Genomic DNA, 13,334 nt, shown 5'->3' with positions numbered 1-13,334 from the left:
TTGACGACAGCGACCGTGGCGTGGAGCTTTGCTGCCCACGTCTGGGGATGTCGGCGCTGCGACATCCGAGGCACTCGTGGCCTCGTGTGGTACTATGTTACCCACACAGGAAGCATGTTCGACGCCTTCCTCTTCAGTTAAGGTCTGGGCGACCGCGTGTGGAATTTTGTTATCCACACAGGAAGCGTATCCGACGTCTTCCTCTACAGTTAAGGTCTGGGCGACCGTGTGTGGAACTCTGTTACCCACTCTGAACACGCTGTTCTTGGTGTTCGTGACAGCTGCAGCTGTCTGCGGAACTAAGTTACCCGCTTTTGAACCTAAGTTACCCACTTGGCCAGCGCCTCCTCTGGGCGCTGCCACCATAAAAACATCCTCGGAGTCGTCATATACGTCGACGACTCCCAAGCATCTGCCGAATGCTTTGGTACCCTGTCAGCCCTTGCGGGCGCCCCGGGTCCTGACAGAGGTGGGAACATGACTCACCAATGCTCTGTCGGACTGCGTAGGGCGGCTGGCACCGATTTCCTTGCCTCGCCAGTCGATCCAGGGCTTGTGCTTCTCAAGCGAGGGCATGCCCATGATCATATCATATGGATCCATATCGAGAACAGTGAACTGTTCGAGGCTGTCAAAGTCTTCAAACTTGACGGCCAGATCCACTTGGACATTGGGGACAGTGACGACCTTCCCGTCGGCCAGTCGCACTGACACCGTCCCGTTGCCCTTGCTTTCTTTCGAGGCATCGGACAACTTGTTGCTATTACGAGCAATTGTCTGGCGGCGTGCGAAATTCTTCGATGCCCCGGAATCGATCAAGATTCTAAGGGATGGATCGTATCCCCGTACACGACCGTGTACTACGAGCAACCCGCCGCTGCTCTTCGCCGATTCGAGAGTGCGAAGACTCTCAGGGTCTAAATCCTCGTGGTACGCGCCACCCGCGCACCCATCACGAAGACTTAAGTTCTTCCCCAGTAGGGCGCCCCGCCCCTATTGGTTTCCGGCATTCCCCTGTCCCCGGGATCCTGGCTTCTGCCAGCGACCCTTGAGGACGGGCTTGGGGAAAGACCGTCTGCGGAGTCTTTCCGCGGGACAGTCGCGCTTGAAGTGGTCCATCTTCCCGCAGCCGAAGCAGCGGATGTCACGCTGTTTGGCAGACCCGAGTTCCATGGGAACTGGTCCGTTGGGGCTCGTTCGACCGGGGGTCGACATGGAGCTCCCAGGCCACGCTGAGGTCGGCGTACGCGCCTGGTGATGGCGGTACTCTTCCTGAAGGGCCACTTGAATCGCCTCTTCAAGGGTGTTTGACTACACCCGGAACAGCTGAGTGCGTGCGGGACCCACTCGAAGGCCGTTCATAAACACAGTCATCTTGATGTGTTCGCTGAGTGGGCTTCCCACTAGGGACGCCGTGAGCTCCCGTATCTCTTACACGTACTCGTGCAGTTCACGCCTTACTTGTTTGCACGAGAGGAAGCGCGAACGCTGGTGGTACTCGTAGTTCGCCGGGAGGAACGCGGCTCGGAGCTGTTCACACAGCTGAGCCCAGGATGTGAAACATCCAGGGGATGTTGCTTCCCGTGTATAGACCCAACGCTTAGCACGGCCGCTAAGGTTGGAGAGTGCAAAAGCAACACGAAGTTGCTCGGTATAGATCAGAGCCACGTCCATCGCGTGCTCTACTTCTCGGACCGAGAAGTGAAGGTTCTCGCCTTCCTTCCCTTCATACGGCTTAACCTTCAGTCGTATTGGCTTCGGGTGAGGCGGATTTGCTTCCGCCGCCGGAGCCACCAGGCTCTGCGCGATGAGGCCCTGCTCGTACGCGTCAAACGCATTGACGCGCTCGAGCTGCTCGGCCGGTGTTGACGCCACCAGGCTCTACAGGGCCTCCATCCCGAAGATGCCTGCCATCTTCCGAACCGAGTCGAACTGAGAGTCGTTCATATGGGAGAAGTCGTTCCTGTCCATGGCAACGAACTTCGGAGAGGTTCAGGTAGTCTACCCGCGGTGGCGTGGATTGACTACAAGTGCTACCAAGTGTGACGGGGTCACACAGCACCTTGCGCTAGAGGAAGTTAGCTTCCGAGAGTTTACAAACTCTCAGTGAGCGGCAGTTCACAGGTCCCCTCTTTATTCAAAAGAGAGCGAAGTGACCTAATTAAGGTAGAATGTAAACTGAGTATATTTATAGGTAGATAAAGCTTGGGTTTAATACAAACTATAAGTCACCTATAGAAATGCAATGTCATCAACCAATGGTTGGCTTTGGACGACCTCGGTACCTAGTACCAAATATCCCGAAGTATGACGTGTCATACTTCTGGAGTGTGACGTGTCACACTTCATGTAACCAGAGTACACTTAGGGCTACGTACCCCGTTACAGAGATGGAAAACTGCAAACGGTTGCAGTTGTTTAATGCCGATAGAGCGAAATCAAGGAATTTGTTCTTGTTCTCTACCGATAACCTCGTCCACATCGTGCGTCTAATAAACCTGCAGCCTGTAACGCTAGATTAATGCGCTCAGTAGTGCCAACACACGACGCCAACCTTGCCGTCACTCTCACAATTGTTCCGAGCCTCACGGTTGATTAGTAATACTTCTGCTAGTCGAACGCTAACGACATCGGGTTGGTTGATTAATCCAGATTACGCAATCGTTGAAAAAATAAAATCGTATTAACTAATATTAAGCTGATATTTAATAATATCATTTGTCCCAGAGGAAATATTAGGTGATATTTTTTTAAGATTAACTGGTCTACAGGTGATTTTTTTACAATATTAGCTTCACCGATTTTGAAGTTACCATTAGTCCTTGCTCATGGGCTTCGTCTTGTCCGCCGCCAACGACACGTTGGTCGTGATCACCGTGTTCGCCGGGTGGTCGTATAGCTTGTACGGTCGTTATTAAATGCAATTTTTTGAAGGTCGTTGAGCAGTGCTACCAGTGGAAAGATACGACGTCTTTACAACGGACATGTTTAAACAGTGTCTAAAGTGTCCATTGTCTTTTGAAGGAACAAACAGACGACCGTTCAAAAGGTACAGGTACAATGTACTATTTACTACTGTCAGCGACCGAATAGTGGGCTCTGCGTGCAGACAAGTAATCAGTATGAGCAATTTGCCGATTAGTGGACTGCATGCTAATCAATTCAAGTCAAAACCGCGCCCGTAGGTCAGGGGTTAATGGTAGCTCCAAAATCAGTGAAGTTAATAATGTGAAAATATTACCTGTAGACCAGCTAATATAAAAATATCACCTAATATTTTCTTCTGAGACAATATGATATTATTAAATATCAACTTAATATTAGCTAATACTATATTATATTTTTCAAAGATTGCGTAATCGGTATAAATTCACCAATCAGATGTCGGAAACGCTCGACTAGCTGAAGTATTACTATGAGGGAGGGACAATTGTGAGAGTGACGGCAAGGGTTGGCGTCGTGTGTTGGCACTGCTGAGCGCATTAATCTAGCGCCACAGGCAGCAGAACAAGAACAAAAGTCTTGATTTCGCTCTATCAACGTTAAACAGCTGCAGGCGTTTGCAGTTTTCCATCTCGATCGCCTTTGTCGGTGTCACAGTGAAATACTAGAGCAAATACTCGTCATTTTTAAAGCCTACTGCTTTTCTAGAACCTGATCGAAAAAGTTATTTGGCTCCGCTCGGTTCACAGAGGGGAAGCTGGCAAGAAACGTACTTAAGTGGGAAAATATCATAAAATATCATGTAGTATCTAATATTTTTCAGTTCTCCGAGTTAATACTAGAATATTATGTTAACTTTTGCAAAAATGAGTTACTATTACTATTTGATATCGAAAATAGTACTATTACTATCAAAAATAATATATGATATTTGGTTACCGTTAGCCGTGTCTTTTGAGTGTGTAAAAAGTCCGGTAAAAAATGTTCAAACAAACGAATGTCTTAAACGTTCTTTGAACGGACGTCACTACCAGCACTGCGTTGAGATTTTTAAGTTGCAAAATTTCGCATCTTGAACGATGCCGTACAGCGAGAAACGATGGAATCTGGGGCAGAATGACCACAAGACGAAGAACCAAGATGCCCCACGAACTTCGTCCGCGTTTTTTGAGGTGGTGAAGATTGTGCATCCAGAGCTGTCGCTGTTCATGAGACCTAAAGATGTTTGCAGCCTCCTTCTTGCCTGCTCCCGACATCTTCAACAAAATATCCGTGATGTTATCGCTACCGAGGCTCTCCTGTACTACTGTACTACCAGTTTGATAGCGTTCACTTTGGAGAAAAGTGCTTAGGAAATTACCATCAGTTGGTCCCGCAGTCTACGCGTGGAGCACGTGGTCCTTGCGCATGCAACTTCGAACCTGGAAATAGGTGAGGAGAATGTACCAGACGAGCTACCACTCCCCAGTATGTTTGACGCCCGAACAAAGCTACTCCAAGCCATGTGTTTACTCTATGAAGGAATTGAGCCGCACTGCTTCAAAGTGCTGCAAGTGGTGCAAGGAACCGATTTTTGGCCTGCAACGATGCAACCGGTGGTGTTTTCACTTGCTGAAGGGCTCGAGAAGGAGTGCAGCGGAGACAACGGAATCACAGCGAGGAACAAATATCGACTCGGATAATGTTGCAAGCCTAATGCGACTTATGAGCATTGTTGAGCCAGAATTTGGCTCGGTTTTTTTCAGCTCGAAAGATACCGATTGTCACCCGATTCATGTCTTTGAAGAAGCTCACTGGGACGGGATCGAGGTGGATCCGAGCCATGGAATAACTTCCTGTCAGTTCTGCGTTGTCCGAAATCCAGGCGAAACGACTGCTGATACTGAAAAGATGATGCGACTCCACTGCGCAGCCGTGTACCAACCCATGAAGAAGTTTATGCTTCGCGCATCTGAAGCACGTCCGGTACGTGCGCCCTCCTCCTGGGTGGAATCAACGCTGTCCTGGCGGAGGACGCCTCATAGGGCTAGTCGCTGAGATCACCCCGACTGGCGTGCTCTGTGGTGTGTACGTGACAAATGTCGGCACTCCGCGGCAGTGGATAGAGCATTGTTTAGCTCCTGGGCATTTTACGGTCGGACAACTGGTGGACGTTGCCTCGGGTAACACGTAGCAGATGCTGAAATAGATATTTTGAGCTACAGTGCATGAATTTCTGATGTATTGAATCGTAGGGAGCGTGAGTGGTACCGGTATTATACTGAACACTTACTTACCGGTTCGCAAAATGTCAATGTGCGTTTGCACAATACATGTACAGTACAGGTTCGAATGTAAGCCAAATAATCGTACCTAATCGAGTGCGAAACTTCCTGTGGTGCTTCAGTCTCCTTGTCCGCCTTTTGATTGAACACGTCAGTGTCGGTAGCAACAATAATGACCACGATGGAGTTGAGCACTTTGCTGGCCAAACTGACGCGCCGCGAGGACCTGACGGACGCGGAGGCCACTTTTGCCGTGCAGCAGGTTGCGTCCGAGAAGGCGTCCGAGAATCCTGTGGCCGTGGGCGTTTTATTGGCGCTGCTATCAGCCAAAGGCGAAAGCGCCGCCGAAGTTGCGGCTTTCGCGAAGCACATGCGCTCGGAGGCTGTTAACGTGCACGTTTCGGTGCGTTCTGTTTCTGTCTGGGAGGTCTAGAGGTTTGTGCTGCATTGACTGACGTTCATTTGCTACTACCACCACAGTCAGGACGTCCGACACTCGACATCGTAGGAACAGGTGGCGACGGCGCCAACACTGTTAACCTAAGCACAGCTGCCGCCGTACTGGCCGCTTCTTGCGGAGCCCTGGTGGCCAAGCACGGCAACCGCTCGGTGTCTAGCCGTTCCGGCTCGGCCGACGTGCTGGAGGAGCTGGGCGTGCCTATGCTCAAGCCTCACAATGTGGGTCCGTGTCTTGAGGAGGCTCAAATCGCCTTCATGTTCGCGCCGCACTTCCACCCTGCCATGCGCTATGTGGCACCTGTACGTAAGGCCATTGGCATCCGCAGCGTGTTCAATATCCTCGGTCCGCTGCTGAACCCGGCGGGGTGCAAGCGCGTGGTCATTGGCGTCTACACGCCCAAGCTGCTCGATGTTTTCGGTGAGGTGTTGCTGGCCCTGGGCGTGGATCACGGACTCGTCTTGCACTGTGCTGGACTGGACGAGCTTAACTCGATGGGTCCAGCTGAGGTCGTAGAGGTTCATCGGGATGCTGAGAAGCCGTTCCGTCGCTACCAGCTTCGTCCCGAGGACGTGGGCGTACAAGTAGTGACGTTGGAACAACTGAAGGGAGGAGACGCCACCGAGAACGCCGCCATTCTGCGCAAGGTGTTTTCTGGCGGTGTATTCAGCGAGTGTCCTGTAGGCAACACGATCGCCTACAACGCCGGCGCAGGTCTGTACGTGTACGGCCTGGCCGACAGCATCAAGAGCGGCTACGAGATGGCCAAGAAGCAGCTCTCATCGGGAAAAGCTTTGGATACACTCGACAAGTGGGCACAAGTAGCACAGCGGTTGCACGCCGAGCCCCAACTGTGAACGTTTGATGTCCAGCACAATCAGATAGGTGCTAAAAAGCCTCCGTAGATGCTCCAGACCCGACAAGATTAGCATGAACATCGACCGAGTGTAAAAATAAGAGGCTATTTGCTTGTGACGTTGACCCCGACTCATCCAAATCGAGGATTGCAGCCTCACTGCGTCACAGCATGGACCACGATCAAGTTGGCGACGTGTCGAACTCGAGCGATGCGGTAGCGTCCACTGCTCACTATGCATATGCTCGACAGCTCGTGCAGGCGTACTTTGCCATGCTAACTGTAGGTTGTCAACGTGATATTTGTCCAAACTCGAACTGCTGCTCCAATCCACACACACGAGCTCTTACAGCGACCGAGGCTGCAATCAAGAGCATTTACTTCGCTACGACAACTCCGGTGTCGCTGTGCATTGAGATCGCGCCGGGACAACAACATGAGGGGGTCGTATCATCGACGTCTGAGCTTCCACTGCAAAAGGAGATCAAGATAACTGCAACGCCAGAACCCCGAGAAATGGAACAAGAGGACAACCAACTTGAAGACACTGTGCTTCCTTTTACTGGAGATAATAAGCAAGATCTTCATCCAGAAACACCCGACGATGTGCCAAAGATCCAAGCGCTTCAAAATGACACAGCCCCGGCAACTCCTACGACCTCGAGTCCTCCTAAATCGACCCCACGGCGACGGCTTTCGGTTGCGGTGCAGCTGGACAGTGGGCTCAACAAGAACCGCGACCTTCAAGTTAAAAGACCCACTGTCATCACCCGCGTCGCTGTCCAGCCCAAGCACAAACCAGACATCGATCCCACCGTCAGTGTCTCGGAAGCTGACACGTCAAGTGTTGCTGAGCAGCAACAACAGCATGAAAAAGTAGCAGCGAAGCCTGCGAAAGGTGCGAGGCAACGACTGCTGAGTCGACCGAAGCAGAAGTTGTTCGATGCCATCAAGCGAAGCTTCTCGCGCTCCAAGAAGGCCTCGCACGGATCAACATAGGCACCCAACAACCTAGCATGTCAACTGCTCGTAACAGAACCGACTTTCAAAAGTAAGATACCTAACTTCATTCTTCCCCCTCGTGTATCTATTCTCCGTCGTCTTCTCCAATATCTTACACTGCTGCTTCCCAAAAATCATACTTAAATCCCCTGGATGGGTACATCATCCGGCATTGCGTTGTCGGCCATAGGCACAGCACCTTGAATGGGCTGTGGGTGCCAAGCCGGCACCAGCGACAACAGCAACCCCACCACGAAGTACTTGACGTCCTGAACGAAGCCACGGTCAGCCGAAATACGCAGCACACGCGTCAACATGCTGTATCGGGAAGCGATTGCCGCTCCAGCCGCCGCCGCCGCTCCAGGCGCATTGGGGTCTGCTGGGGCGTTCGGTTCAACGTCTCTGTTGACACTGCGGCGTCGGTTGTACACCTCGTAGAGTTTGGCAAAGATGCCGGTAATGTGCAGATACGAGATGAAGGACAGAAGGCCCAGCATGAGGATGCGGTCCATGGGCGTGTCCTGGCCGATGATAAACAGCATGAATGCCATCTTGAGCGCCATACGGAAGTCCAGCAGCGGGAACACTCCGCGCGCCATCTCCACGAGCATCGGACGGTCCAGCGGCTCCATTGGCGCCGGTGCTTGAGCGGGCGCTGGAATCACAGGTGTCGGCGCTGCTGCATGCGGTGCAACATTCGGTCTGGCCTGTGCGTGGAACATCTGGGGTTGCATCATACCGTAGAAATTGGCATAGGGCGCGTTAAAGTGGCTAAACGCGGTATCGGGCGCTGGTGCTGCTTGCTGTTGTCGCTGCTGCATAAGCATCATCTGCAGGTACTGGATCTGCTGCATCACCATGGCTTGCTGCTGCATGAGCACGCTCTGTCTGTACAAATTCTGCTGTTGCTGCGTCATGACGGGCGTCTGACCGAACATGAACTGCGGCTGTGCAGGCGCTGACGTCTCTGGCTGCGTGTTGAAGCTTTGGGGTTCTGCGGCTGTGTTGCTACTGGGTCTGGGCGAGTCCTGCGCCTCTAACTCCTGTCGCTGTAGCGTCTTAAGCTCTGCGCTCTTCCGGACGCCTGTGGAGCTCACCAACAAGTGAAAAACGACGGGTTCACCACTGCTATCTCCAACGTTGCTGTGACTGCTCTGCATTTGCGCCAGAATCAGCTCCAACGGCTCGTCGTCGCCGCATATTTTGCCTCCGAAAATGAGTTTCTGTGCGGAAACGGCGGGCGAGGATGGGAATTCAACGCTGAGGCGACGCTTGAGCTCTCCCACGAGCGTCTCTGAACCGACCGTGAGCGCCAGCGACTGAGATGGAGTATACACGTTGCGCACCACGAGGTTCACGAGCGACGGTGAAGCAGGAGGAGAGTCCATGGCGACGTTGACTGAGCTGCTCGGGCTTGAAGCAAGAATGAAGACAGAGGCGCCACGCGGCGACGCGGTGAGCAAGCGGATTGGTGTAAAATATAAAAGATGTTTCTGCCAATCGCTAGAGAAAAGCACCAGAAAAACCAATGTTCTAAAATACTTTCAAAAACTATTTATTTATTTTTAAAAACATTAAAATGTGGGGGGCACCGATTTAGTGTCGCTCTACTCTAGAGCCCCCTGGCCTGCACTAGACTGCCTAAGTCCAGTCTCCTGGACATAAAAGCTAAAATCTCGCGTACCCATGTTGAACCACACGACGTGCCTCTTTGCAGCCCCGCAGCTCTTTAAGCTGCCTGTCATTCCAGTAAAAGGGTAGATCTACGCACTGCCAATTCAAACAGCACCACAGCCTAGGGCACGCCCATTCCAACGGGGACGTATGCTCCACACGCATGACGACCCCCCCCCTCTGACATGCATGTGCCGTAGGCTGTGAAAAAGGTGATATTTGAATTGGCAATTCCATCAGCATCAATGTCAGCTTCAAGACAAGCGTCCAATAGCTCTGATTATCGCTGTGGACTCCCCACGCGCAGCTGCACGGCGTTGAGCAGGTGTCTGCTGAAGGCTTTTAATTGAGTGGATTCCATTGGCACTTTGATTGCTGTGGAAATAAACAACTACTCCAGGGCCAGCAGAGGCGATAAAAGGCGTGACCTCACCAAGCACAACGACGACCGTCACGAGGTCATGCAAACGACAAGGTACCTTTTCATGACATGCGCGTGTATCTGCGCTAACCGCATGCGCTGCTCAGCGAGCGCATACTGATCCAGACTGACATTATTACTGGAGCACTGCTCAGCATGCTTCATCGTATGCAACTTGAACCAACCCGCGAGTCTCACGCTCAATTTACGCAGAAGTACCACATGGTGGATCGGGTCTAAACATCATGCGCTGAAGCACGCGTGCTTCACACACATTCGAATGGAAAAGCGGTGCGCTACACCTTTCATGTTGTGGTTGCACTTCGCTGTCTACTGCGTTGAGTACCTAAAACGAGGTACACGTCAAACGCGTGTGCTGCAGCTAAAGTGACAGAAATGACGCAATCGGATGGGCAGATCACTTGGGGTCCTGGATCGCGATTGAACGATGACTTCAGCTTGGGCTACCACGGGATTGCAGTGGGCAGATAGGTGTGACATATGATGTTATTGTTGCATACAATGTGACCGTATGGTATGCACTAGCGGAGCGCTGCTGTGGTGTAGCGATTTCTCCGTAGTTGCGGATTATCACCCGTCGACAAAGACGTGACACCGCCCAAGATGTTCAAGCGACGAACCCTCGGTCATGTGATGTACGGAGACGCCAAGGTGCAAGGGACTCGACGGCGTCACCTCCGAACGTTCAACGGATATTGGATACAGTCCATTTGTCACTAAATCCAGGCTGTCCTTATTATTAATAATGGACTGGCCGGATTCGCATTCAGCGGACCATCTACGGTACGAACCCTCGGTGGCGGTTGGGATGAGTTCGCGGAAGACTCAGCGACCCTTTGGAAGCACGTTCACCGTCTGAGACAGGGCGCGGACCGTTAAAGATACTCATGCGACGGTGCAGACAAGGCTTGGCGTGCAAGAAGATCCATAACGGATTATTGTTCACTTGATATTTGTATTCTTGATTAGGACTTCTTATTAGGAATAGACCCGAAAGGGTAAGCTTAAATACAGAACAGAATTTCCACTCAAACACACAGAGCGACGTCCGGCTTCAAGGTAAGCGTCTGGCCAAGCTTGTCTGAGTGTGTTATGCCTGTCGGTGAGCTCGAAGCTCTGTGGCGAGGGTTCATCCGGCAAGGTCAAGAGACTTTGTGTATTGGCCGATTACTATCGGGAGGGTTTTACGCGACGGCTTATTGTTGCCTCTTTGCACGACTGGGAGTGCTTACATTGCATCCCTTTTATTCTTCCAACCGAGTGTTGAACACTCGGTGACCTCGTAAAAGGCTTACCCGTGCCTGGTACCCTACCGCTGTTGGGACGACGAGGATTCATAACACATACTAGCTTTGCTCGTGCTAGTAGCGTGTTCTTATTTTTACTGGTTGGCCTATGTAAGTAGTTTACAAGGTTCAGATTGTCCCGGTGCAAGGGCAGAACTGGGGTCTTCAGGTCCGCCCAAACGATCGTTTACTATCCTAGTAGACGTATTGTTGTGGGAACGTCCTAACTACATTTGTAGCTAGAAATCACGTGGGAATTCCAACACCACACAACTGCTTCGCCACAGGAAGCATAAAGGTCGCTGCTTGTGCTTTGTCTCCGTTCTGCTCGCCACGGGCTTGCTCTACTACTGGCATGCCAGGTTGGCAAATTGTGACAGGGCGGGCCATTCGGACCCGCATGGTTGTCGAAGGTGCGGTTTTTTATTTGGGTCGTCTTCGCTGCGCTCAGCAGCCGGTGGAATTTTAAAATGTGTTTCGTCCAATGATTTGTCTGGGAAAGCGACAGACACGTTGCTGCACATTAGTACCTTATAATTGGTTTAGTGCTCTATAGGAGGCTTAGTACGAGCAATGCATGAAGGAGGTAGGAATCTGCTAAGCATCTAACTCACTCTCAGATTTCCATTTATCTTCTCACATCGACTACAAGCCTCGTTCGCATACTCTCAATTTTTGGTGGCGTACCTCGACAGAAACGGCGTCATGGCGGGAAGGGGGAATTGCATATTTGCAATCGCGCAGATTGCTGGGCTCTGTGGTGTTGGAAATCCCACGTGAACTCTGGCTACAAATGAAGTTAGGAATGTCCCACAACAATACGTCTGCTAGGATAGCTAATGATCGTTCGGGCGGATCTGAAGTCCCTTGTTCTGCCCTTGCACCAGGACAGACTGAACCTTGTAAGCTACTTATATAGGGCAACCAAGAAAAATAAGAACACGCTACTAGCATGAGCAAAGCTAATAGGTGTTACGAACCCTCGTGGTCCCAGCAATGGAAGGGTGCCAGGCACGGGTAAGTCTTTTACGAGGGCACCAAGTGTCCAACACTCGGTTGGGAGAATAAAAAAGAGGTAATAAAAGCACTCCCAGTCGTGCAAATAGGCAACAATAAGCGGCCACATAAACCTTTCGATAGTAATCGGTCAATACACATACAGTCGCTTAGCCTTGCCGGATGAACCCTCGCTACAGATCTTCGAGTTCACCGACAGATATACCACACTCAAGCAAGCTTGGCCAGACGCTTACCTTGAAGCCGGGCGTCGATCTGTGTGCTTGAGTGGAAATTCTGTTCTGTATTTATGCTCGCCCTCTCGGGCCTATTCCTAATAAGAAGTCCTAATCATGTTTACAAATATCAAGTGAACAATGATCCGTTATGGATCTTCTTGCACGCTAAGCGTCGTCTGGATCGTCGCATGCGCATCTTTAACAACCCTCGCCTTTTCCCAGACGGTGACCTTGTCCTCAAAGAGTCGCGGAGTCTTCCGCAAACTCATCCCAATCGCCACCGAGGATTCGTACCGTAGATGACCAGATCTTGGCCGCTGAATGCGAATCCACCCAGTCAATTATTAATAATAAAGACAGCCTGAATTGAGTGACTTATGGACCGCATCCAAGATCCGCTGAGGGTTCGGTAGTGACACCGTCGAGTCTCTTGCACCTTGGAGTCACTGTACATCAGGTGACCGAGTGTTCGTCGCTCGAGCATCCTCGACGGTGCCGCATCTTTGTTGACAGGCAAGCGATTATCCACAACTCTGGAGAAATCTCTACACCACAGCTCGGTATCCACTACTCCCAGCGTGCACGGAAGACGCGGAGACGGCCATTGTAACGGAGTTACACGGTGTGGGACACACAGGATAGTTTCGACAAAACTCTCAGTACATAAGTTGAAGAGCTAACAAGTCTCTCCGACAGGGCTTCCTAAAATACTATTTATACGGAGGGTCGTAGAAATAGAATGGTATCGTCAGGCAATGAATCATAAATACATTATGGTTATTCAGCGATCCGTAGTGGACATATTTCGGGCCAGTTTTCAGATATATATTTTTGAATGCCATCAATACCCATATCGACAAATTTCGGGCCAACTGTTTTTACTATGGAGTACCGTATATCTCATCTCATAGAGCTACGAATTTCACGATATGACCGTCTTGGGTCGACAGGACTGCTGTCGCCGAGTTCTTTCTTACCAGCCTGCCCCACTTCCTAGATGCTGTCTCCGCTCTCTATTTTGCTCGTTCTGCTGCCCGTGCTTCCTTTGCCTTTCGTTTCGGTATTAGAAACTTTGTATTACGGACTCTTTGAGTTAAACGTCTTCCTCAGACGCTAAAGCTACGGCAGCCCCGCTGCCCTTGGTAGCACTTGTAGTCAATCCCGCTCCTGAGTCG

The 13,334-nt window shown here is 51.1% G+C and overlaps 3 protein-coding genes across 3 annotated transcripts; 2 read left to right on the top strand and 1 right to left on the bottom strand.

Annotated features, from left to right (window-relative positions):
- Nucleotides 1-5,367: 5,367 nt before the first annotated feature.
- PITG_17032 (anthranilate phosphoribosyltransferase, putative) lies at nucleotides 5,368-6,533 on the top strand (the record flags this gene model as incomplete). Its single annotated transcript, XM_002897190.1, has 2 exons — nucleotides 5,368-5,610; nucleotides 5,688-6,533. 2 exons carry the CDS (start codon nucleotides 5,380-5,382, stop codon nucleotides 6,519-6,521), a joined length of 1,065 nt encoding a protein of 354 aa, XP_002897236.1.
- Nucleotides 6,534-6,691: 158 nt separating this feature from the next.
- PITG_17031 (uncharacterized protein) lies at nucleotides 6,692-7,519 on the top strand (the record flags this gene model as incomplete). The annotated part of the gene is made up of 4 exons (XM_002897189.1): nucleotides 6,692-6,706; nucleotides 6,773-6,919; nucleotides 7,097-7,342; nucleotides 7,409-7,519. The coding sequence occupies 4 exons, from the start codon at nucleotides 6,692-6,694 to the stop codon at nucleotides 7,517-7,519; spliced, it is 519 nt and encodes a 172-aa protein (XP_002897235.1).
- A 143-nt stretch (nucleotides 7,520-7,662) lies between these two features.
- On the bottom strand, nucleotides 7,663-8,910 carry PITG_17030 (uncharacterized protein; the record flags this gene model as incomplete). Its single annotated transcript, XM_002897188.1, has 1 exon — nucleotides 7,663-8,910. The coding sequence occupies one exon, from the start codon at nucleotides 8,908-8,910 to the stop codon at nucleotides 7,663-7,665; it is 1,248 nt and encodes a 415-aa protein (XP_002897234.1).
- Between the last annotated feature and the right edge of the window lie 4,424 nt (nucleotides 8,911-13,334).

The sequence above is a fragment of the Phytophthora infestans genome, genomic scaffold (genome assembly GCF_000142945.1).
Source record: "Phytophthora infestans T30-4 supercont1.47 genomic scaffold, whole genome shotgun sequence".
In the NCBI taxonomy this organism is placed as follows: Eukaryota; Oomycota; class Peronosporomycetes; order Peronosporales; family Peronosporaceae; genus Phytophthora; species Phytophthora infestans.
Note: the sequence above shows the minus strand (reverse complement) of the source record. Positions and strands in the feature narration are given on the sequence as shown.